Source organism: Ptychodera flava, chromosome 16 (assembly GCF_041260155.1).
Source record: "Ptychodera flava strain L36383 chromosome 16, AS_Pfla_20210202, whole genome shotgun sequence".
Taxonomy (NCBI): Eukaryota; Metazoa; Hemichordata; class Enteropneusta; family Ptychoderidae; genus Ptychodera; species Ptychodera flava.
This window is the reverse complement of record NC_091943.1, coordinates 36488339-36514940: the sequence shown is the minus strand read 5'-3', so window position 1 is coordinate 36514940 and position 26602 is coordinate 36488339. Positions and strand designations below refer to the sequence as shown.

The 26602-nt window shown below is 37.3% G+C and overlaps 1 protein-coding gene across 3 annotated transcripts in view; it reads right to left on the bottom strand.

Annotated features, from left to right (window-relative positions):
- The window catches only part of LOC139114726 (uncharacterized), an 82193-nt gene that overhangs the window by 1310 nt on the left and 54281 nt on the right, over positions 1 to 26602 (bottom strand). For 2 of the 3 annotated variants that reach the window (XM_070676598.1, XM_070676600.1), the window contains 16 exons: positions 25501 to 25596; positions 23777 to 23872; positions 18069 to 18216; positions 17065 to 17164; positions 16667 to 16718; positions 14152 to 14259; positions 13668 to 13751; positions 12888 to 13164; positions 8607 to 12287; positions 7851 to 8348; positions 5095 to 5383; positions 4742 to 4848; positions 3867 to 4106; positions 2879 to 3085; positions 2248 to 2435; positions 1168 to 1411 (listed from right to left, as the gene is read on the bottom strand). In XM_070676598.1, the coding sequence (XP_070532699.1) occupies positions 1168 to 1411; positions 2248 to 2435; positions 2879 to 3085; positions 3867 to 4106; positions 4742 to 4848; positions 5095 to 5383; positions 7851 to 8348; positions 8607 to 12287; positions 12888 to 13164; positions 13668 to 13751; positions 14152 to 14259; positions 16667 to 16718; positions 17065 to 17164; positions 18069 to 18216; positions 23777 to 23872; positions 25501 to 25596 (6415 nt within the window). The remainder of the gene's footprint in view (positions 1 to 1167; positions 1412 to 2247; positions 2436 to 2878; positions 3086 to 3866; positions 4107 to 4741; positions 4849 to 5094; positions 5384 to 7850; positions 8349 to 8606; positions 12288 to 12887; positions 13165 to 13667; positions 13752 to 14151; positions 14260 to 16666; positions 16719 to 17064; positions 17165 to 18068; positions 18217 to 23776; positions 23873 to 25500; positions 25597 to 26602) is intronic. The other variant, XM_070676599.1, reaches the window with a different exon arrangement.

Sequence of the window (26602 nt, the reverse complement as noted above, 5' to 3'; positions counted from 1 at the left end):
CCGTAATATTTGATGCTATTTTCACTTTTTGTTCAAGAAAACAAGTAAATATTCTCCTTTCTCATAGAGTATGTTGGAAAACAAATTGGCAACATCAAAAATTGTAAATAATGTGCACTGTTATTGTTGACAGAAGAGTTCTAGGTCTAGATTTAAGTTAAATGTAGACAGTGTTGAAATATCAAGTATTAGCAATGGCAATAAAATGCATTGTGTATCATATGTGATGTTATCGTGACAAATGAATACCACACTAAAATTACACAATACAAGCTGTGTGGATGAGTTGAATGCTAAGAATCTTGACAGGAGTTCAGAGCTCAGAGTGGACTAAGGGCCTGTGCTTTGCAAGTGAATCAAAATAAGGTAAAATACATTAAAAGTTACAGCAAGGGGTGTCTCAATAAATAGCAACTATACTGAACCGATGACATTTACTATGTGTGGCAAGTGACTGATTTTCACAGGAGTCAAATAGTGGAGTACAACTTTGGAAGTGTTGGACAAAGTTGATAATTTGCCTACTTGATCTGGATGATACCAGAAGTGTTTTGGTAGTTATATAACAGAATTGTATATAGCATCTGGTACAAGACCACTGATTCACTTCTGGGTGCGTTACCAAGAAAGATAGTTTGGATGGAAAATAGTGCGGACCTTTAAGGTTTGATATTTGCAAGGCTGCTTGTTTGGTCTAAACTTTCATTTGAAGTATATTTGTAAAGATAATTGCCAGCTTGAATCAATATTTCAAATGTAGATTGTTATGAATGATGGCTGTAGCATTCTGTGGTAATATACGGAGTTATAAGGCCCATGGATATCATAGCAATGAGCCTGAATTTTGGCATAAACACTGCTGAGGGCGCTATTTTTCATCACCATAAACTTTAAATTTCAGTGGACTTGCCCACACAAAATTTCGATCGGTAGTCAAGCTGACATTGACCTAACTCCTGTTAAGAGGATTTGTGCCACTGAATGTTTTAAAATAGGAAAATTGAGCTCATGGCTACCCTGGTGGTCTATGGGAAATGAATTAATGGTCTTGTGTCATCTGTATGACAAGCTTTCCAACTAGTGACGGAGTAAACTGAGATGACACCACAAATTGATACAAGTTCCACTTATTTAGAATAGAAATATTGGTAGATAGATGGCACTTACATTTATCAATCACACCAAATTCAAGCCTTTCCTTCATTTTATTGCTTTCATGCAGTCGTCCTGTGGCCCTTTCAATCATGGAGGATTGATCAGCGATGACTTTCTTTTGGCGGAGGTATTCCTCCATGGAGGGCAGTTGGTCAATGCGAAAGAATGACAGCAATGTGGTGGCTTCGTCCAGGAAAGAGCGCAGAGTGTGAACACTGTGTGTCATTTCACGTAACATGGTGTATTCGGTAGTACCCTGCAGAAATATCAGCAAATGAGGAGACAGGGTATATTACAAGTGTATGATAGCCTACATGCTATTGGCATTATACCACAAGTTTTATCACAGTGCTTCAGAGTTTACATGTTAGTTGTTGCATTTTGCTCCTAGGTCCTTTTTTCAGGAGCAAACCCAAAACAATAGCATACTTAATTTAGTGCAGAATGCTGAACACCAGAAGGGCAAATTTAAAAAAAAACAAATCTTAACAGCTTGCTTGTGCTGCTTTTAGAACAATTATTGATGTTGCTATTTTGTCCGTTGTAATGTTTGTCTTTTGTGGGCCATAAATGTTAAAACAAAATGCAACTAACCTAAGGAACTAAGTGCAACTTACTATGTGACTAAAATGATTAAAATTTTGAACCTTTTAATGACTGTGCCAAGATTCTGATGAAACCTGCATAACTCAAACGTCAAAAATCTTTTCTTAAGATATGAAAGCTGTATTTTCTCTCTGACACAAAGATCAGAAGTGACAAAAGAAAGAATGGACACCACATACTTTACATTAGACATTGTCACTTTCTCTTACTTGAACATTTCTTATTGTTATTATTCCTCTGTATACTTTCTGAATTTTCACAGTAAGTGCAAAGGACAACAATTTCCCCTTGAAAAATGTCAGATTATCCTTGGGCAGTTCTTGCATCAACATATTTGCCAAATGCGACTAGCAATGCAATTCAATTCAAATAAAGTTGAAAGGGCAGAAGTATCAAAGTGGGATTGGAGTACAGTGAGTTACCCTTTGGTTGGCTGACATTTGTCTGCATGTTTTCCTTTGAGACAAGGAAAGAACACTATGTTACCTTGACGACTTGGCGTTTACGTCCCTTGACACGGGCTTCCATGCCATTGAGGATCACTTTCATCTCCTTCAGTTGGTCTTTCAGATTGTTGTAGTCGTTCAAACTACCGATGGCATAAACGGCGCCAGCGCCGCTCTTGTCGCTGAACATGGGGATGTCATCATTTTCAGTTTTCAATGGCCCAATGCCTACGGGTAAAAAATGTACAAAAGATGAGTGTGGGTCTGTTAAAGTATAGGTATAAGGAGTGTTTATGTGCATGTGTGTGTCAGTTCAAGAACAGTGGAAGTCTAGTAGAGTTCAAGATAATGAGTTAATGAGATGTACGGTCAGTAAGAATTAAATATGCATCAAAGAAGGTGAGAATGTGGGCAAATCAACGACTACATGGGGAGCTTTCAAACATGACTGAGCATTTAGCCTTTCCAATATGTTTTTGTGTTGCAAAACTTTTCTAAGTCACTTTAGAAAGGACACAGCAAAAGTGGAAACACATCAATAGGCAAACGCCAAAAATTGTTTGTATAAATCTGTCATGTATGTGTGTCAAACAGAAGAGCAATCAGTGAAAGATCACCACTTTTGAAAGAAACAAACACAACTCTTACTGCCAATGAAAAAAGCCACTTACCGAGCATATCATAGTCATCAGACTGTACGGTTCCATATGATTTGGTATGTCTTGTGGTGGGACTGTCTCTTCCACTACGTGCATCTCTCTTCTGATGCTTGTATGGGCTGTCCCTGCCACTGTGAGGTGAGGATTTTGGGCTTGTTCTTCCAGTGTACAGGATTGGCATAGAGGAGGCATTTCTCATTTTGCCTTCCTCAAATTTGTCTGCAGATTGTAAAACAATTATACACATGTACAAAGTCAAAAACGGGAAACATATCTATTCACATTCATTGGTATTCAAATCAATAAACATATTATTTTGTTAAAGTGTTCAGATGCAACAAATGAGCTTTTGAAAATGCATGTTTTGTAGTCTGACTATGCATAAAAATGTATTATGCTAAGTTGCTTTAAAATTTCTGTATTTCTAGTTCTTTAACAACCATCATTTGATCCACTGTTACTAGTAAATTTGGACTAAAAGTAAAATTTGTGTTTAAAATAATTTAACCTGTTCAATTCCAAATTCTAGATTAACAGGTCCTCAGTCACAATTGAAAGTGATGGGTTTGGACCAAACCATGGTGGTGAAATGATAAAGCAATAGCCAGATGGCATGCATGTATTTTGTTTGAAGTTGAATTTTTTCTGTGTGTTTCAATTTATGCTAATTTTGCTGCCAAGTATTGGGCATATCATGCAAATATGAACGTCAATAAAAGACAGGCTCCTTCAAGAACTTTTATGACAGCATTCCTGTCATTTATGTTTGTCAGACAGTGAGGAAAGTACTAGGTGATTACATCATCCCTTCATCAATCCCTTCCATTCAATATAAATAACAAAGAATTATGTGCTGGTATTTTGGTCCCTTTGACCTGCAGCAACTCACATCTAATGCACTCGTGTTGGTAATGAAGTCTTGACTAAATTGGGCTACTGCATGCAAAAGTCCAGCTAGATGAAATATGGACTCACAAATACAATAGTGTTGCAAACTCACCATCAAACAGTTGTTTAGGACTCAGTTTACGAGATGGAGATCCAGAGGTGACAATGGTGACTTTAGAGCCAGGAGACAGCTTTTCATCAGACAGCTGCTCTAACTTGACTCTCAGAGCATTGTTAGTCTCAATGCTTCTCTCCAGCTGGATTCTCAAATGACGCAGTTCAGTCATCAGTTTTGTCAGGTCAAGGCCATGGCTATCCTTGCTGGATGGTGAGCCTCTGCTTTTACCATCAGCTACACAGGGAAAATTAATCACACAATGCATTATAATGAGTAAAAATAAAACTGATAATGATTTATCTGTTTCCACAAACATATCCCCAGGTCATTCACCGGCTGTGATACTGTGAAGGAGTGTAGAGAAGTGAACACAAATAGTGTTTTGGATCAATCAATCTTCACCTAAGGAGTCCTTTGGGGGTTAGTGTTATCGATCAATACACAGCAAGAAACCCTCAAAGGAAACCTTTTTAGTATGTATTAACACCTTTGTATCCACCTGCTCCCACACATGCACTATGACTTATAAGCTGGCTGTAGCTTACACAATTATACCATTACAATTGTTTTTCATATCATGCTTTCATAGGTTTGATGAGGTATACATATCAACTAACAGGCTTTGATGTGATTTGTCATCATAAACAAGACAATGCAAAGGTACCCTTCACTTCTATTCATTTGAGTATTGGCTGACCAATCTTCTGAAAGAAGTGGCTGCCACAATCTTGTTTACAATCCCCCTATCAAGAAGCATTTCTTGTTTACATGGTTACTTGACATATACTATGATTTTGTGAAGTCTGCAGGTGATAATGGGTATATCTGTTTTATTGAGGACCAGGGAAAAGACTCCACTCAATGCTTACCTTTCATGGCAAGTTTCTCCAGGAAAGTCAATTCCAATTTCAGTGATTTGTTCAGGTCAGACTTCTCATCGTACTGCTCTCTCCAGCGCTTGGCTTCTTCCTTCATTCTAAAAAAACATAGTCAAAAGGTAGGTTGTGTTTGTTTCTAACCAAAATGAACACCTATACAACCATCATACTTATGAAATATTTGATTTTAATTAACAGTACAACATGAAACAATCTGTGATCAACTCTTATACTATTAGCTTCCATTTCTTATTTCTGCTAATTTGCTATATCTGAGCTGTCTTTTTCTTTTCTATTGAACTCATATTTTCTCTACACAATCTGTCTCATTGTCTGTCTCTTACCTTTTCAGTTCATGCTTGGCCTTTGCAAAGTCCATCTTGACTTTGTCCAAGATCTTCTCAGTATCCTTGAGAGTACTGTCCTTTCCACTGAGTTGTTTGTCCTTATCAGCAAGTAATTTGTCTTTATTGGCAAGTAGTTTGTCCTTATCGTTCAGCAATTTGTCCTTATCAGTCAGCAGTTTATCCTTATCAGTAAGCAGCATGTCCTTATCAGCCACTCTGCGTCTCAGATCACCAATCTCCTCAGTCAGTTCTGCATTGGTTTGTTGCAGGTACAGAATGGTGGTGTCTACAGAAAACAGTAGGTTATATTGTTAGCATAACTACATTGCAAGACATCTCTTAAACACAGAGCCTAAAATATTCTGCACTTATAGCTGTCGACTACTAGTAACTGGAAATATTTCATCAGTATCATCTGAACTGCATTTCCAAAATCATTTAAACTTTGTTGATACAGTTGTTTTCAATCCCACTGTCTCACTCTAACATTCTGTATGTCCACCTCATTTTTTTCTGTGCACCTGCCCAACTTTAATGAAAAAGCTGCTTTATACTACAGTACATGGTACACAAGTATATACAAAAGGCTGGAGTAGATTATATGGATAAAGGACTGAGCTGAGTGGGTGGGCTGATTTTGGAAAGTTTCCTCTGTTTTGATATCTGTAGTATTTTAACACCGATTTTGGTTCAACTACATAGTTTTTGGCAAAGTTGTACCTTGTTGTTGCAAGTACAAGTAAAATTATAGTGAAACTACTGAATGTCAGGCTGAACAAAAAAATTGTGCTGTTCCGATAACCCAACCTACCCTATTTTTTAACTTTAAGAGCTACGTAAACACAGAAGTAAAAAGAAAAGAAAAAAACATAAAAAATCATGTGTTCGTTACTTGGCATTGATTTTTGCTTGAACAAGGATGTCCTTTATGTTTTTTTTCCTTTTATATGTATCAGGGTTCATACACTTCAAGTAAATCAAAATTCCAGGACTTTCCAGGAGTTTTTTTGCCATTTTCCAGGAGTATTTGTGGTTGAAAAATGCCATTTTCCAGGAGTGTTTGCACGATAAAGCTTGCAATTTTAATAAGAATCATACACTAATTGTTTCCAATTTTTTCATTGTCCACAAAACTTCAGCCTATAAGACATCATTTTGCTGACAAATGCAGTCAATGACGAGTTGACAGGTTTTGACGGTGACGACATCTGAATATAACATCGCTGACGATTGAGACAGTTGCGAGTTGCGACTGTGGTGTCAGGAAAGATAAACTCAGGGAAGGCTTAGAATTAGTCGATGACTTTACATTTGATGAAGATCGGGCAAAGAAATCATTAATTTTTTATTTACTCTTTGCTCCTGTTAGAGCTCGATGTTTTGCTCTTTTAGCTATATAGCATGGCTTTTCATAGCCCCGCGTATGATGCTATGTGTTCCCTGCATTATAAAGCCTCCCACTACAGCCCTGCTAAGGTCCATAGACATGCGGTCCCAATTTGGACCGCACACAAAAACTACTTTTCTAATAGCCCTGCGTACGATGCTGTGTGTTCCGCTACAGCTAATCGCCCCGCGAGCGGGGCGATTAGCTGTAGCGGGCGATTAGCTGTAGCGGAACACACAGCATCGTACGCAGGGCTACTTTTCTAACTACTTTCGGCCAAAATCAACTCGATTCCAATCTATGCCTACCCGAATCACTCAACCGCTCACAGACTGCAAAATAGAACTGTTCGCATGACGTCCAAAACCATTAGTTTGCTGGTGATGCACGGTGAAGGGCACAAAGGCCGGCAATATCTCGCATGAATGTACCGAATGGCGAGCCACGGGAACACGGAGCATCATACGCAGTGCTAGGCTTTTCGATACATCGAAAGTCTTTTCACAAAGTTTGTATCTTGCCGCGAATTTATCTTGCGCCTGCTCAAGCCATCCTATGTACTCGGGCTGTTTCAACCAATGGTAGCTGAATAAACACTTTGCAGGAGGCATTGCTGTGACTGATGACCCGAACAAGCTTTAAATTTCAACACGGTCCCTCCACAACCTACTCATGCCTACTTCGATGTCACTGTACGTGCGTGCAAAACCGTGGATTATGGAATACACAACATGGTCTCGCCCACGCTGGTACAAGGGTACCCCTTTACGACATTGTAAGAAACACTTCTACGCTTTCCAAATTTTGTCTCGGGAGGGCTCCCCACCTGTCGCAAAACATCTTTTCGCATTTTTGCAATTTTGACGTTTGTCAATTATACTGTTTGACGTTTGCCCTTACGATCAGGCCGTTCTCGACCGTGTGCGATCGTAACTAGCGATTTTCCAGGAGTTTTCCAGGAGTAAATTTTGATTTTCCAGGAGTTTCCAGGAGTTTCCAGGAGTGGTTTTAAATTCCAGGACTTTCCAGGACTTTCCAGGAGCGTATGAACCCTGTGTATGATACATTTTTCTGGAAATGTTGTGGCCAGTGTTTGACTGCCCTTAACCCTTAAAAATAAAAATATTTTGGAAAAGATTCCTGCTGACCTACCTACCCTATTTTTGAAAACCATGTTATTGGAACAGCACAATATATATTTTCTTGCCTCACAGATACAAAGCACAGCTTTGTTATTTACTACAACTTTGTCACTGAATATCATAGAAATCACAACAATTTTGTCATAGGAATCATTACAACTTCATCACTGAATATCATAAAAACCACTACAACTACGGAACATCATAAGTAAAGTTAAACTTACTGCCTTTTTCATCACTGGCAGCTGCCAGTTTGGCTTCTAATTGCTGACGCAGTTTGTCATTGGTGTCAATGGATTCTTCCAGGCGTTGACGCAGGACACAGACTTCTGCCAGATGTTCGGCAAGAGTTGAATCAGTGTCACGAGCTCCATCAAAGGAAACCTCTTTGTCAAAGGCAACTTTCTTGTATACCTCCAGTTCAGCCTTTAGGGTCTCATTCAAGGCATTGGTCTCCTGCAGTTTCTCCCTGAGGTGGTCATATTCAGCCATGGTGTGGGTGTCGGCAAATCTCACAGAGGACGTAGAGCTGAAACTTGTCTGGCTGCTCTGTGATCTCACATTGCAAGGTTGCATTAGCTGTCGGGCATTCCCTTCACTGTACAGGGAACTGTCATCAGAGTCATAGCCAGAGCGGCTCACAGGTGAAGGGTCACGCCATCGTGGAGAACCTCTCAAATCAGTTTGGGAGATCTGGCCTAGGTAGGTACTAGAGCGGGATTCTGTAAAATATTGATTGAGAACAAGTTTTATTTGAAATATTTATCACACTTCTTCGCAAAGTTAAAATGCAACTTTTTGGACCTGCTTACTCATTTTTCTGAGACTTAACATCACCAATGACTATTCTTTGCTCATCTAACATGTGTAATTGCATCTTGCACTACATCAAATAATTTCAATTTTTTCCATAAGTGCCAATTATCTTTCCAAGACATGACACATCTTGCAAGAGAGGGAAATATCTGTGATAGCCCTACCTGACAGGGTGTCATCAAGATCAGAGAACAGCTTCTTGGAGTGCTCCACCTTACTTCTCAGTATGCCAAGTTTCCTTGGGGTCAGTTTGGATGTTATCATCCATTCACCATGTTGGTTTTGTTGTACCAGGTTAGTCAGGGACTGTACCAGTTGTTCCAGGTGGTCGTGGAGCATCTTACTGATATTTCTGGATTCAGACAGCTGTTTCTGGAGGGCATCATTTTCATACACAATGTCCTTCATTTGTTTGCCCTTTTCAAATGCGGGTCGTTGCAGTTCTTTCTTTTCAGCAGATAGCATATCATTGGCCTTTCTTAAGTCGGCAAGCTTCTTCTGAAGATCTTCCATGTGGGCTGTCATGACTTTCAGCTTTTCCTCGTAGTTCGCCTTTGAGGAAGCGGTGTCTTTTTTCAGTGAGTCATTCTCAGTCTTCAGGGTTTCATTCAGCTCACCAAGGTGCATGTTGTCCGTGGTGAGTACAGATTTCTCAGCAGTAAGGAGTTCCACACTGTTCTCAAGATCCTTCATGCTGGTTTGAAGACTCTTGCGCTGGCCGTCCAGGAGCCTAATGTTTTCCTTCAGGCTTTGCTTGTGTGCCTCCATCACTTTCAAGTCAGAACGCTGACTTGTCTCTTCCTTCAGGAGAGATTCACAGAGGTTCTTGGAGTGGTTCAGCTGTCGTTTCAGGTGTTGTACTTCATTTTGAAGTTTCTCAATGACCTCTTGGCTGGCAAAGAATTCAAACCAGGCATCTTCACCTTCAGAGGTGCTAGAGCTTCCTGGAGGTGGGCTCACAGCCTTGCCAGCCACAAGTTGACTGATCTTCTTCTGCAACATAAAGACATAACGGCGGCTTTTATCCAGCTGGCATTTCAGGTCATCAACTTGCTCTTGCAGCTCTACAGGGTCTTGACTTTCACCGTACTCTGGGAACATATCAGCGCTGGTTGTGCTGCCCTTTGGGGATGGAGTACGGAAGCCCACATCCTCACCGTCTCGGACAGTTGGTGAAGAGGGCCATTTTGGCTCAAGGTCTGCATCCTGTTCATAGATGCAGTTTTCACTGCTGCTTCTGCCAAAAGTTGGCGAGGTAGGAGGGGCAATGCCTGCTGACTTCATCCTGTTACGGTACATTTTCAGTTTGTTGGACAAGTGGCGGACAGTTGCTTCAGTAGCCTGCAATTTGGCGTTCAATTGTTTCATGTTTTTGTCAGCATCCTGCAGCTGGGATCTCATGAGTTCAATTTGTTGTCTCATGGCTGTGTTGACTTCTTTCCAAGTTTTATGACTTGGAGATGCTTTCCCAGAAACCTCTTCTGCCACTTGTTGCTTCTCATAGGTTTTGAGCTCATCGCTAGCTTTTTTTAGCTCGGCATTCAGTCTTTCAATTTCAGCAAGTTGTTGCTTCTCATAAGTGTTAAGCTCTTCTCTAGCCCTTTTCAGTTCTTGATTGAGTCTGTCAATTTCAGTGGCCATATCAACAATCAACTGAGGGTTGAAACTGTGAGATGCATTCTCATTGGTGTTCTGCTTGACTTGCTTACGGAGTAAGTCATTTGACATCTCCAAATCTTTTCTTTCTTCCTGTACTTGCTTAAGCTGTGTTTCCATGCTTGCTTGTATTTTCTTCAAATCATTCAGTTTAGCAAGTAAGTTGTCATCCTGGAAAGAAAGTTGAACAGGTTTTGAACTTCCCTCAGCCTTGAGAGAGGCAATCTCTTTCTGGAGACCCTCTTTCTCCATGACGATTTTCTGCATGTCTGCTTCGATGGTATCTTGTTTGGCTTTTCCATCGGTGGCTTGAGCTTTAGCTGCCTTAATCTCTGAAGCCAGCTTGATGTTTTCCTTTTGTGCCTCAGAAACCTTCTTCTGCAGAACTTCTTTTTCTTGCTTCAGGTGATCATTGTCCTCTTGGAGTTGATTTTTCACCAGGCGGACATCTTTCAGATCTGCCTCAATCCTTTGCTTTAGTTTCTTGGTGTCACTCAATTCAGATTCAAGGTACTGATTGTCCTTGGTTGCTTTGTCAAGGTCACTTTGAAGCTGTTCAGTCTTATTGCTCAGGGCTGCTATTTTACTGTCTTGGCTCTTTTTCTGTTCAGTGATGGTATTCAGCTCAGCTTTGAGATTCTTGATCATCTTCATGTAGTCAGCCAAGTCTACCTCCAGCTTCATTTTGTCATTGTCAAGTTCAGAATTCTGTGAATTAAGCTTACTGATCTTACTAGTTAGGTCAGAGATTTTTTCACAGAGTTCACTGTTTTTCTCAGTGAGTTCATAGTTTTCGTTGTCAATGATGTCAACATCATCAGTGAGTTTTTCATTCTTTTTTCTGATTTGCTCCAAGGCAGCCTGCAGTTCTTTATTGGCAGCGCTGAGCTTTGCAATCTCATCGCCTGTGCGATGACTTTGCTCAGAAGAGTCTATCAGTCTGCTGTTCTCCTCCCTGGCTTCATCCAGTGTAGCTTGCAGTTCATTGATGGCAGCATTGAGCTGATTATTTTCATACTTGAAGTCATCCCGATCCGCTTTGAGTTTCTTGTTCTCGGAGTTGATGACCTCCATACTTGCCTTCTGTTTGTTGACATGAGAGAGGAGCTTTTCATTCTCTCGACGGAGCTTTGTGTTACTGTCTTCAAACTGATTTTTAAGCTCTTCGAGGCGACTAAGCTCAATGCGGAAATCATTGTTTTCCTGCATAATGGCTCTGTTGTCTGTTTCTTTGTTATTTTTCAGATCTTCAATGACTTCCTCAAGCTCATCTATTTCACGCTGTTTGGACTCTATTTCGTCATCTTTGGATCTTAATGCCCTGTAACTATCCTGCAAAGCCTGGTGTTTTTGCTTTCTGCTCTGGTTCATATCTTTGACTTCCTGCTGCAAGTTTCTGACTTCCTCTCTCACTTCATCGTATCTTTCTTGTAATTCACCCATTTGATAGCTGAGCTCTTCAACCTGGATCTCACACTCAGTCTTTTCCTGTGTGAGTAATCGTATCTCTGATTTCATATCATCGTTCTCCCTCTGCAGTTCCTCATATGATGAAGTACGGGCGTCCTTCTCAATGAACTTCATTCGCAGCTTTTCAATCTCCTGGTCTTTGTCATACACCAGTGTCTTTGCCTGGTCAAGTTGCTCTTTCAGAATGGCAATGACTTTGTTGACGTCTTCTGTTGAGCCGTCTGGAAGTTCCATGGCAATGTCCAGCTGCCTCTGCAGACTGATCTTTTGATTTTCAACCTTCTTCAGAGCAATTTCAAGTTCGGTGACTCTCTTCTTCAAGAAAGCCAAATATTCCATCCTGGCAACTTCATCTTCATCCTCCTGACCAGGAATGCTTCTTTCACCATCATCATTACCATCTTCCATGTCATCTTCCTCAGCATTCCTGTATCTCTGATGAAAACGTTGGACATCACGCTCAGGTGATGAAAGGTCTGTAGCAGACGTTACTGGAGCCGGATAGTCAACAGTGTCCTGACTTCGGCTGGAGTACTGCTGAGTTTGGAGTTTTGGAGACACAGCATTCCCTGTGCCACCGACTGTTTTGTTCCTGCCTGTAGTTGCAATCAAGCGACTCTCAAGTTTACTGTTCTTGTAGCGAAGATCTTCCAATTCTTCCTTCAAAGATTGGATTTCTTCCTTCAAAGATTGGATTTCTCGCACATGGTGAGCTGTCTCTGCAGGTTGGAATTTCAGAAGTAATACAGAGAATTAAAGGTTTGACATGAAGATCTTATTATTGATGGATAGCACAGATGGAACATAAATTGGCATTTCAGAACAGGATTACTTCAACTTCACACAGTATGAATACAGAGATAAAGGAGCTTGACATAAGACTGTGAAGTAACACCTGGGATGCTAGACTTCAAACACCACAATGGATTGTATTTTTATATATGTTTGAACAGAAGCCCTTGAAACAAATTAAAAGTGAGGAGATATGTCAGACCACAAGCTTTTGGCACATTTTTCATCTGAACTCAGTATTTGAGAAATATACTACACAGCATAATTGCACATGACATTAGAGAAAACAAAACAGAAGATAATATGCATCAAACAAACATGAGTTTGCATGCATGTTATGATTAACCCTCACAACATCATAGTAAACTGCCTGTGACTTTAATACCACATGTAATTTTCATGATCAGGAGCAGTTTTAAGGTTAGGGAGTGCTTTATGCCTGGCCCATCCTGTGAAATAAAATCTTCTAGAACTTGAAACTGTCATGGATTGCATGACAACACAGGATAGAAAACCCCAGTACTCACCAGACTCACTACCAATACCACTGGAACCTTGAGATTGGCTGAGTTGTTGTTCCAGCCTATCTCTCAAGTTATCACTCTCTCTAATGCTTTCTTCCAGTGTATTACGAAGCAGATCCACAGTGTCAAGTTTGTGCTGCAGGGATTCTTTATCAACACTGCCATCCTGGGAGGTAAAGGAGCTGTCCAGTCTCATGTTTTCATACAGGACTTTCTCAGCATGGGTGGCTGTCTTCAGGTTCTCCAGCTCTCTCAGCTGTTTCCGGATGACATCATCAATCTGACGGGGAAAGAGTAACTGTTGAATTGTAGCCTTTATGAGTAATGAACTGTAACTCTATTCAGCACTTTACGCTGCAAACTGTTACTTCCATAGTAGAACATATCATGAAATCTATAAAATTATCTGATCACAAAGATGAAATAGGCTGATGGATGACTGGTTAATTTGTTTCACTGAAGAATTGCCCAAACGTTTGATGAATTTAAGTAGATTTTGAAACTTTTCACCATTGAAACAAATGCATCTCCATTGTGTGTGAACAATGTATTAGCAAGACCTGTCTGCATATCACCACAGTGTCAAGATTACTCATCATGTTAAAAGAGCTGATACTGGCTCTACTAATCTTCAATAATAGACTTGTTAACCATGATGTACAAATCTCGTAACACAGTATGATAATAACACTTTTATCTTCATTAAAAAAATGTACACTTTGTTAAATATGCTTAGTTTTTCATTAGCTGTATCACGTGACAATGTACAAACTCGTCCCTTACCTTTTTGTTGTTGGTAGGGGCAGTACTGCTGCTTGGAATAGCCTGCTGTTCTTGCTTGATGTCATCAACTTTCTGCTCCAACTCCTGCACAAAACATACCAAACAAACTTTAGGACTGAGCAGTAACAGCTTAAAACACACAATGAGATGTGTGATATATCTATATGCTATATCCTAGTTCCTTTCCCTCGGAAGTCAATAAAAACAAAATGCCATATTTGGTATTGACATTCTGAATACACTGTACAATATGATTCTAGGACAAGACATTGGGGATTCACATACTGATGGCACAGAATATTGCAGGATTTAAGTGTTGTCTGAAAAAGTACTTTTCTGTATTTTTTATCAGTTTCCTGAACACACTGATTTAGTTTGTGCATTCCAAGTCACAGGAAATCCATAGACTTACCATAAGCTTCTAGAATCATTCAAAGCCTCATGACAGTTGAACTTAAGCACAACTTTTAAAAGTTTGAGTTACCTTGATCAGGGATTCTTTGACATTACCGGCTTTGATGAGGGAGTCAACCAGTTTTCCTTTCTCTTTCAACTCATTTTGAAGTTCAAAACTTCGCTTCTTCAGTTGATCCTAAATAAAGAGTATTATAATGGTTGAACTTTTGGGGAATAGCAGCCATTTCCTACCCAGTGAAATGACCCTGTGTCTGTTTCAGAAGTACTCCCACTTAAAAACGATGCAGGCTAGTATGCCATTTCATTGATGATATTTCTAAACTATCAGCATCAAGTTTGGAATTTTCTTTTTGCCCTACTCACACTCACATCATTTCATCAGTCTTTGAGAACAGTTATGACTGTCTTTGAAGTTTTTAACCAACTTACAGTACATCAGTACCAAAAGTATGTCACTGTTTCTTAAGTAAAAAAACTTTCTTGAGTTCATGTGTCAATTAATGCTTCAAATATACACTGAGGTTCCAGTAGGTATTTTAAAGCAACCATATTCAAGATGAGTGGTAATGTTACGGTTATTGTAGTCTCCATATAATTCACCTGCCTTCCTTGTTTGAAATCATGATACCATATGAAAAGAATTGATCAAAGTCACACACAAAGTTTACAGAATGCTGTTAACAACCTTACTGGTTTAAATTTCAACCTCTTTATGTGCAGCAAACAAAACGAGTGAAAATTTACCTCCATTTGTACCATTTACCCTTGCCTAGTGTTGGTCTGTCTCACTTTACTGGTAAAATTAGAACACCTTGAAACAATGTACTCACTTTATAACAATGCACAGAAATTCTAAGCAAACAAATAGAAGTTTCAGCTTACAATGTCTTTTGAATTTCAAGATGAACCACTATGTTAACACTGACTTTGATGGATTCTCATTCATGTGGTCATATCATGCCCACCCCTAACCCCCACCCCCTCCCCAAACAATTGTTTTTGGTTCAATCAGATATGTTCAGCTTGGCTGCATGAGGTTTCACATGAGCGATTGATTCTTACACATTACATGGTACTAGCGTTGACTCAAGTTTCAACAGCATAGTAACCTGTGATGATCAATTTCAATGCAGCAGACAGACATATTTCCTGATTTTTCATTAAACTGGACAAGATCTGTAGGCTTTACAAAGACTAGCAAAATATCCCATCCTGTTATTGATAGGGATGAAATTAAAGCCAAGCCTTATGTCATTTTGGAGAGATTACAGCCAAATTGGGGAAAATGAAGTAAAATATTTACAGATTGATGACAATACACACATGGAAGTTCACCTGACATAATAATGACCACAGCTAACAGTTAATGACTGTATCAGTGATACTGATGACTAAATTTTGCTGCCTATGTAATATATCCAAAGAAATTGTCTATTTGTTTTGAAAAACAGACTTTGAGAGAGCTTGTACAATTCTAATGAGAACAAAGGCCAGGAACATATCTCCATGGCAACACTTCTAGGTGTCTTTGTAACCAGGCTTCGAAAAAGTGAACCTCAGATTAAAAGTAGATCTCACCCTACAGCATATGTCCAGCTCAAGTTGAAGACTGGTGATATTGGCCTTCATGGCTGCCCATGTTGGCAGTGGTTTTGGAGTCATGTAGTGGCTGTATACGCTGCCAAAGCTGCATGGTTTGTGAAAACCATTCATTGTACCGATAGTCCACTGTAATAACCAGCATCTATCTGGTATATCTCATGAAGTAACAACTCACACAGGTAGTGCTGTACTGGTATCAAGACTCCAAAACCAAATGTACCACTATAAACAAAAGTGCCTACTAGACTGTTGAACTAGGTGAGGCACAACCATTCTGTCTTAGGGGTAATGGGACTTGCACCTCAGTTTGGCAAACAAACATTTACACATGGATGTTGATTTATACCATTTAATATTTCCACCTTTTTCAATCATTAACTTTAGAAATCTGTCTTTATGCACTGCTACACAAATTTTTTAAAAAAATTTCTTCATCCTCATCAATGCAAACAAAAAACCTAACCGTCATAACAAAAATTGTCAAGTCTTATTGTGTCTTCCCACCATTATAAAGAGCTTGAATGTGGACATTAATTTCTTTTGTTTGATTAAACTTTCAAAACAACAATGATTCCATGAGGTTTTCTAACCATTTCAACTCAGTTACTCAGTTTTAACAGATTTGTACCTTTTGTTAAGGAAGAATAACCTGGGCCTGTAATTTTCTGTTACTTGGGTTTCCCCTGTTATATAAATGAAACCTATCAGGGGACAACAGAATTGGTACAGCAGTTCCAAAACTATTTACCTATGCACCAATACGTTCACAAAAACACCATTTCACTCAATAGGTTAGTTATTTGTTAACGTTGGCAGATTTGTTCCACCCCTTCATAAAATTCACAGTAATGTTTTTGAAAACACAATCTACACTCTGCATACGAGAATTAACCTGTAAAAATATCTATGGATAATGGTCAATTAAACCAAGCACACAACACAACATACTGATAATTGGAATGAAAAAAGTTGATACATACCACTTCGGTATCAAGCCTGTTGTTCTTGTCCTGCAGTCTGTCGATAATTGCCCTGTGGAAGAGAAGTCAGACAATGTGTGTGATGAATCCATTATTTGTAATTAAGGCAATCAAAATAGTGTCAGACTACTTTATGAGCTGTCTGATAGCGTCCTCCTAAATCTTGATGATCTAAGAAACCATGTTGTTTGTCTATGAGTACACCAACAATGTCAGATGATTCCAGACACTGTTGAAATGTATTACAGGCTACACCACTCTTCAGTTTATGATGTTGTCAAGTTGGACTCTAATAGTAAACAAATGATGTCAAAGTTATTTTGAAGATATCATTAAACTTCATCTTTGTTTCATTTTCAAATTAATTTGTTGACACTGTATACTGTATGTGTACTTACTCGGCTTTAGCAAGCTTTTCTTCCTTGCCATCAAGTTCATCATTCATAGTATCCATGATGGAAGACTGTGGCTTTTCAGACTTCAGCAACTTGATTTCAGCTTCAAAGAAAACAAAATATTTATGGTGAACACTTCTTATAATATATTGATTCAACACATAAAAATATGATGATGATGATAGTTACTGATAGAAAGCAAACAATAATGAAGATCTAGAAAATATTTGCACTGTAGAATGTTCTACTTACATTCCTATTGCCCTTAGGTATAAACCTTCATTGTGATGTGATTGTAAAGAAATACCTGAATATTTGAAAAAGTCTGTGAAAATTACTATAGCACCAAAATTCTTACAAAACAATTTAGTCTTTATGAAGTCAATTTAAGGTCACTTTGAGTTGTAATTTCATTTTGCTGAAAGGATAACATAATGGAGATCATTTTCTCATTCAATCACTTTTACGATTTCAGAGAAAACCATATATTTGTAAATGATTGTACTGCAACACTAGACTAGGGATATGACAGATTTACGGATTTCATTACAACTTTGCTATTAACCATCAGCTTTTCAGAGTATTCCCTATAAAGGCAAACACAATGCAAGCTACATACACTGCAATGTCAATTATTTTTCATTCTCAGTATTCTAGCATTGTACTGGTTATTTGCTTACAATGTAATGAAGTTCCTTGTTCTATAAAGAAAACCTATATCCTGTAAATTGAACAATGGAGTTATTGTGTTTCTCTCAGATTCAAACGTCACCTTGTAAACTTTCTTGTTGTTGGTTGAAATGGCGCCCTCTTTCATACACACATCTCTTCCTTTTGTTACTACATACAATAGCTTTGTGTTGCTTTAACATACTACATATAGATAAGCTTTATGAACACTACTACGCTGCCTTATATCTTCAATTTGTCAACAAATTGGATTGGAAGAATAAATTTTATTTTTAAAATTGTGATTACTTCCACAAATATGACCTTTTCTGACTTACCAGTTTTGTCATCCAATTCGGATTCAAGTTTGGCAATATTTTCTTTGAGTTCATATACAGTATCCTGTGGAGAGCCAGTGGTTGCTACTGGGCCATTCTGCAGCTGACGATGGATGCGGTCTCTCTCACGGCCTCTCTCCAGTAATTTCTATTGAAAAATGGAAAACGTAAGATGCAATATTGAAACTGACACAATACGTGAAGTGCATTTATGAAAACTGCAAACTTACTTTTCGACCCCCATAGTCAAATAAATTTGTCCACTATGTCTTTAGATAAAAACAAAGTTCATAACAAAATTAAGACAAAATTGAAGATGAGATGGTCGATGATAGGAATCCTCCTGAAGAACTTACAGCTCATACTGTCAACATGAACAACAAACAGCACAGATACCATACAATTGTCACATACGCTGGTCACTATGGTCTTTTACAGCATTCTTGAGCTGATTTCTCGTCTCATATACATCATAATAAGACAATTTACAAAGGACAAAGGTAACAAAGTCCCCTGCTGAAGACATTATTCATTTACCCTATCAATTGAATGTACAGATGACATGACACCACTGAAAGATATGGAAAGATGTTGAAAAGTTGGAAGAATAGTGTATCTTCTGGTTGATAGCACAGTGTATTGCAAAGACAGTTGTGAATATAGGCAGCAAACTTCACATTATTGAGAAAGTATGATTTGTACACATGCTTATAATGAAAACTGGCACACACCAAGATCTCAGCTTATATGCAAATATCTATGAAATGTATCATTCAAAGACTGTGTGGTCAGTCTGATAGCCACACAAAACAACATACAGTTATATCAAACAACACAAACATTTTGACAATTTGTGCTTTTTACATGCTCACAATTTATGCCTTTGAAATTATAAGGCAAGAAACAGATACTTGCTACTGTCTGAACAGAGTGAACAAACCAATTCACAGTTAGAAGGTAAAGGTTGAATGCAATGGAAAACACAGTGAGACCAGATATGAACTGAAAATGCTCACGTGTTTCATACAGTTATGTGTAAATTTGAACCTTTGCCACATGTTTGCATCTTCATTGAAAGTATTATGATCAACATAATGAACAATAATCACCGCCGATTAATTCTCAAAGGTCATGAAGTATACAAATATGTAATTAGCTGAAATAAAAATATTAAAGTTCTTTGACTGCTGTCATTGTATCACCATTTTATATAGCAAGTGTAATTAGCCGTTGGCCAAGTCTTTCAAGCCATATATGCCGAGCTGTGAAAGCTCATTAGATATGCAAATTGTAAATTAGCTGACATGAAAATGTGAAATGACTTTCGATATTGTTTTAACCAGGTATAATCATCAATGTTGTCATGTTTTGCCAACTTTGATCAAGTAAATCCCAGTATATCCCTAATAAGCAAAGTTCATTAAATATGTAAATTAGGAATTGACTTAAGTAAAAATGCTTAATGATTGTCAATAATGTTGTATCATGGTATCTGCAATATATGTAGCAAGTTTTGTCAACTTTGGTCAAGTCAATTCAGATATATATCTCTAATTAGGAAAGTTCATTAAACATGCAAATTAGGAATTGGCTGGAAGAGAAAATGCTTAATGACTTTCAATAATATTGTATTACAGTGTCTGAAATGTACATAGCAAGTTACATCAATTTTGATCAAGTCAATTCAGATGAATATCCCTAAGTATGAAAATTCATTTAATATGCAAATTAGGAATTGGCTGAAGTAAAAATGTCTTTTGACTTTCAATAATGTTATATCACAGTATCTTTGATATAATAGCAAGTTTCAATGACTAAAATCAAGTTAATTTAGATATATATCCCTAATTAGGAAAGTTCATTAAATATGCAAATTAGCAAATATCTTTCATGTCACCCCTTAATGGTTCCCACTGCTGATATATCCTTTCAAATCCTTACCTAACTTGATTAAAATCAGACCTCTAGCTCTATTGGCTGGCTCAGAATTAGATATGTGCATAATTAATTAGGTACAGGATGTGATGTCATAAGGTCTCCCATCATACCAAATATGAAGGGTGTAGCACTTGCGGTTACTTAGTTATGGCCATATATGTATATTTGAGGTCAAAGGTCATCGGGGTCACATGACATTTTGTCAAAAAATTGCATTGCTAAGTTATCCCTTTATACCAAAAATCAGACCTCTAGCTCTATTGGCTGGCTCAGAATTAGATATGTGCATAATTAATGAGGTACAGGATGTGATGTCATAAGGTCTCCCATCATACCAAATATGAAGGGTGTAGCACTTGTGGTTACTTAGTTATGGCCATATATGTATATTTGAGGTCAAAGGTCATCAAATTCACATGACATTTTGTCAAAAAAATTGTATTGCTAAGTTATACCTATATACCAAAATCAGACCTCTAGCTCTATTGGCTGGCTCAGAATTAGATATGCACATAATTAATAAGGTACAGGATGTGATGTCATAAGGTCTCCCACCATACCAATATGAAGGGTGTAGCACTTGGGTTACTTAGTTATGGCCATATATGTATATTTGAGGTCAAAGGTCATCGGGGTCACATGACATTTTGTCAAAAAAAATTGTATTGCTAAGTTATCCCTATATACCAAAAATCAGACCTCTAGCTCTATTGGCTGGCTAAGAATTAGATATGCGCATAATTAATGAGGTACAGGATGTGATGTCATAAGGTCTCCCATCATACCAAATATGAAGGGTGTAGCACTTGTGGTTACTTAGTTATGGCCATATATGTATATTTGAGGTCAAAGGTCATCAAATTCACATGACATTTGTCAAAAAAATTGTATTGCTAAGTTATACCTATATACCAAAAATCAGACCTCTAGCTCTATTGGCTAGCTCAGAATTAGATATGCACATATAAGGTACAGGATGTGATGTCATAAGGTCTCCCATCATACCAAATATGAAGGGTGTAGCACTTGTGGTTACTTAGTTATGGCCATATATGTATATTTGAGGTCAAAGGTCATCGGGGTCACATGACATTTTGTCCAAAAAAAAAATGGTATTGCTAAGTTATCCCTATATACCAAAAATCAGACCTCTAGCTCTATTGGCTGGCTCAGAATTAGATATGCACATAATTAATGAGGTACAGGATGTGATGTCATAAGGTCTCCCATCATACCAAATATGAAGGGTGCAGCACTTGTGGTTACTGAGTTATGGACATATACTCATATTTAAGGTCAAAGGTCATCGAGATCACATGACATTTTGTCAAAAAATTTGTATTGCTAAGTTATCCCTATATACAACCAGATATGAACTGAAAATGCTCACGTGTTTCATTATATATTGCAGTTGTGTAAAATTGAACCTTTGCCACATGTTTACAACTTCATTGAAAGTATTATGATCAACATAATGAACAATAATCACTGCCGATTAGGTCATGAAGTATACAAATATGTAATAAGCTGAAATAAATATATTAAAGTTCTTTGACTGCTGTCATTGTATCTCCACTTTATATAGCAAGTGTAATTACCATTGGCCAAGTCCTTCAAGCCATATATGCCGAGCTGTGAAAGCTCATTAGATATGCAAATTATAAATTAGCTGACAAGAAAATGTGAAATGACTTTCGATATTGTTTTAACCTGGTATAATCATCAATGTACATAGCATGTTTTGCCAACTTTGATCAAGTAAATCTCGGTATATATCCCTAATAAGCAAAGTTCATTAAATATGTAAATTAGGAATTGGCTTAAGTAAAAATGCTTAATGATTTTCAATAATGTTGTATGATGGTATATGCAATAAAAGTAGCAAGTTTTGTAAACTTTGGTCAAGTCGATTCAGATATATATCCCTAATTAGGAAAGTTCATTAAATATGCAAATTAGGAATTGGCTGAAGAGAAAATGCTTAATGACTGTCTTTAATGTACATAGCAAGTTTCATCAAGTCAATGCAGATAAATATCTCAAATTATGAAAATTCATTTAATATGCAAATTAGGAATTGGCTGAAGTAAAAATATGTCTTTTGACTTTCAATAATGTTATATCACAGTATCTTTGATGTATACAGCAAGTTTCAACCACTACAATCAAGTTAATTCAGATATATATCCCTAATTAGGAAAATTCATTAAATATGCAAATTCTGAATTGGCTGAAGTAAAACTGTTAAATGACTTTCAATAATGTTGTATCATAGTGTCTTTAATGTATATAGCAAGTTTCATAAAGTTTGGTCCAGTCAATTCAGATATACATCCCTAATTAGCAAAGTTCATCAAATATGTAAATTAGGAATTAGCTGAAGTAAAAATGCTTTATGATTTTCAATAATGTTGTATTATAACATCTCAAATACATGTAGCAAATTTTGTCAACTTTGGTCAAGTCAATTCAGATATATATCCCTAATTAGCAAAGTTCATTAAATATGCAAATTAGGAATTGTCTGAAGAGAAAATGCTAAATGACTTTCAATAATATTGTATCATAGTATCTTCAATACATGTAGCAAGTTTGGTCAATTTTGATCGTGTCAAATCAGATATATATCCCTAATTAGGAAAGTTCATTAAATATGCAAATTAGGAATTACCTGAAGAGAAAATGCTAAATGACTTTCAATAATATTGTATCATAGTATCTTCAATACATGTAGCAAGTTTGGTCAATTTTGATTGTGTCAAATCAGATATATATCCCTAATTAGGAAAGTTCATTAAATATGCAAATTAGGAATTACCTGAAGAGAAAATGCTAAATGACTTTCAATAATATTGTATCATAGTATCTTCAATACATGTAGCAAGTTTGGTCAATTTTGATTGTGTCAAATCAGATATATATCCCTAATTAGGAAAGTTCATTAAATATGCAAATTAGCAACTATCTTTCACGTCACCCTTAATGGTTCCCACTGCTGATATATCTTGGTGTGATCAACATTTGTAGCAAATCTCATCAAATTGTGTGCAGTTGTTTTAATGTATATCTGTTTTCTCTAAAATCATTAATTATGCAAATTAACAAAAAGTATGCAAGCCACGCCCACCAAAACCTTTTCAGTTCTAGCCATTTGAATTCTGAAGATGTCTACCAAATTTGACTGAAATACGTTCAGCCGTTTTTGAGATAATGGGGATACAGACACACGGACACACAGACACACACACACACAGACACACACACACACACACAGACATGGCTAAACCATATGCTCACGTGTGTGAACACGTGAGCAAAAAATGGGAAGTCAATGTTAAAATACTACAGGAGAAACCTGGTTATGGTACCCTGAATTGTTAGAGAAATCAACCAATGAGGGCATGCCTTTCTTTTCTGTGTATATCATCCTTCAAAGCTTTTTGACCCCAAAGGTGAGAATCCATTAGTAACGATAGAACCAACACCAAGAGAAAGAACATTACATGTTCAAGCCTTACCGAGCTAAGAATGGGGGTTATTAAGAGTACAAGTCATGATAGGTTCCTTGTGTCACATGCAAAAAAGTAATTAGGACACAACTACCACCAGAGGAATCATAACACCAGAACATGGAGTAGACCCTACACATAATAAAGATCATCTGTGCATGCCATAGCAATAGATTTGACCTAAGTTTTACTCAGAAAGAGATGAACCTTTCTCCAGAACCCTCATACTGCCACCATAGCATGCACCTACAGTTTGATTACCTCGATTATTTTGTCTTTATCATCAATGACAGCTTTCATCCTGTTTAATACCAACTTTTGTTCTCGGCCTGTCCGTAGGAGGATGTCCTCCACACTCTGCAATAGGATGACTTCTTGTACTTAATGCAAAGTTTTCATGAAATTGAAGACCAAGCCTGCAAACTCACTGTTTTCATAATATTTGCTATTCATCCTGTCCTTTGAAATTTTTCTCAATGGAAATTTGCAAAATGTGAGGTTGTAAATGAAATGAAAAATTATCCATGAAAAGTCTATCACTGTAAAATCATATTTACTTAGACTAGAACTTGTATTAGTGTTACAAGACCATACATTAGAGAACTCCAGCATAAGGGGAGAGAAATTACTTGAATGAAGACAACTGGTCACAGGAAAGTTTTGCTCCGCTTGGCAGGAAAATACTATTTTCTATACAACTATGTGTATACCAGCACAAGAAATTGTGCTGGTATACACATAGTTGCATAGGAAACAACAAGATGCCTACATAACAAGCATATTATTGTGTCCTGTTCCTTCAATATGCAAACAAGGATTTGTGGTTTACAATTGAGAGTAATTGGAAGTTAAGAAAGATATAAAAATCTGACAGCAGATGGGAATACTAGGCAACTTTAGGTCAGAAATAAAATCAAATAGCAACTGAAGATTGATACCGGTGCCTTGACCATCCCATCCCCTATGGCCTCTACAGGATAAATCACACAAATGAAGAGTTCAGCGCTAAGCCAATAATCTACATGGTTCAATCTCTCATAATGCAGACAATTTACTAGAGCCATCCACTCTGAGGATTAGAGTATGGCAAAGAGTTCAATCTGTTTCTCAAACTGGAAATATAATAACAGAATTTAGAATCAATATGTCCCATCTTCCTTCGACTTGTATAATACTCTGGATGTCATGATGGGAAAGCATTACATACTTTACAGACATCTCAGTACTTGATAAATCTCAGTCTGATTCACTGTATCATTAACTGCGTAGTATTATATATAATACATACATTGTTTGAGAGGAACCTGTGACTGACTGCTCAAACAGAAGAACTGTCTGAAAAGTTTATACAGAAATATCAGCTTGAAAGCTACCCAAAGCATTGTTGCCTTATTAAAAAACATGGAAAATCTACTTAATATCATAATTGGTTTGAAAATTAACACCATCACTAGCAAAGTAATTACAATTTAACTTTTTAACACTACAACCACTACAACCACCACAGAATTTCACATAGACTGTCTAAATTTACCTGTACTACAACCTGACAGCTCAACGATAATCTGGCATGGTATCAAATTGTAAAGCAAACACTCTGCGGGCTCTGAACAAAGATATTACGTGACAATGAACACTGACCCAAGGCATTAAGGGTATCAATACCTATTAGGGGAGCAATGAACAATTGGCTCATTGATAACGGTATCCGTATAATGCTACAAGTTTTAAGCGGTAACCTTACTAATCTATTGACTGAAACAATACTTTTATGGGTTAAGCAAACTGGCTGAGGAGTGCATCAAGGGCTTTACTTACTATGAATTCTCGTGTCAATAGAAAACCCATTTACTTTTATGAACTTATTCATGATATTTACTACTCATAGTTTTGTCATATTTTGAACACTGCATTTTTATATGAACAAAAACGCAATAAGTAACCCCACTTAAGAAGAAACCAGTTGTACAAGCAAATTGACTTACCTGAATTTCTCGATCTTTTTCAGCATTTGCTTTTTCTAATTCCCGGATGACCTGGTTTTTCTCAGTGATGCTTTGATTGTATTCATCAGTCATGCGCTGTTAAAGATATCATCAATGTAAAAAACAATTTTAGAAATGCACTGAAAAAGGTTCCAAGGAATCTGATAAAAGCTTACTCACTGAAAAGTACACATAAAAATCATGTTTCAGCTGAGAATTGATGTGTACTTTGAACCTCATGAACAGACATAATTTTTTTTCTGTGTTCGGAAATTTACAGTTCTGACAAACATTCTAGAGATATTTTCAAACTTCATAGTAAATTAAAGCTTGAAAATTCATGAGATAGAAAGAGTAGTTTTTCCAGTTTCTGCATTAGAGTAACACAACATGTCCAAATGAAGGCCCGATGGTACAACTTTGCATAATCATAAGTACCAGGTACCCACACAACAGCCTCAGGACATTCAAAATGTCATCACTTCATTCACAGGATGATAAATTACACAAAATCATAGTCCTCATGAAAACTCTGAACTCCTACCTTCCTCCATTGAAAATATTGAGTAGAAATATCCAATTTTGTGCAAGAAATAAATCCGTTTAAAATGATCTTACAACTGACGCTAACAACAGGTTGCAGGAATGAATGCCTAGGACATTCAATACATTATGTCATGTCAAGACATGCCATTGTGGAGACACAACTATTAAAATCCACACTTCCAAACAACACAGAGATTCAACATACCTCATAAATATTTTGGTAAACTGTGAAACCTAGGCTAGCCCTCTACATCATTAAAATAGAACTAAATTGACTTGAACAAGGATGTTGATAACTGGACAGTTCATCAGTTTTGTGCACTGATCATGGAACATAGCAACAACAATATCATCAAGGCAATGTAAAAAGTAATTCACCTGTTCTGTTAAAAGTTTGCTATCATACCTACCTGACTTGAAAAGCAGACACGTTTGAATTATTTGGAACAAAGAAACACAGCAATGAAATTCTCCAAATTTATATTTTCTGACTGTGTATTATGTTCCACAAAGATACAGAAATCTATCATTCCTTACATTCAAGAGCAATGCAGGT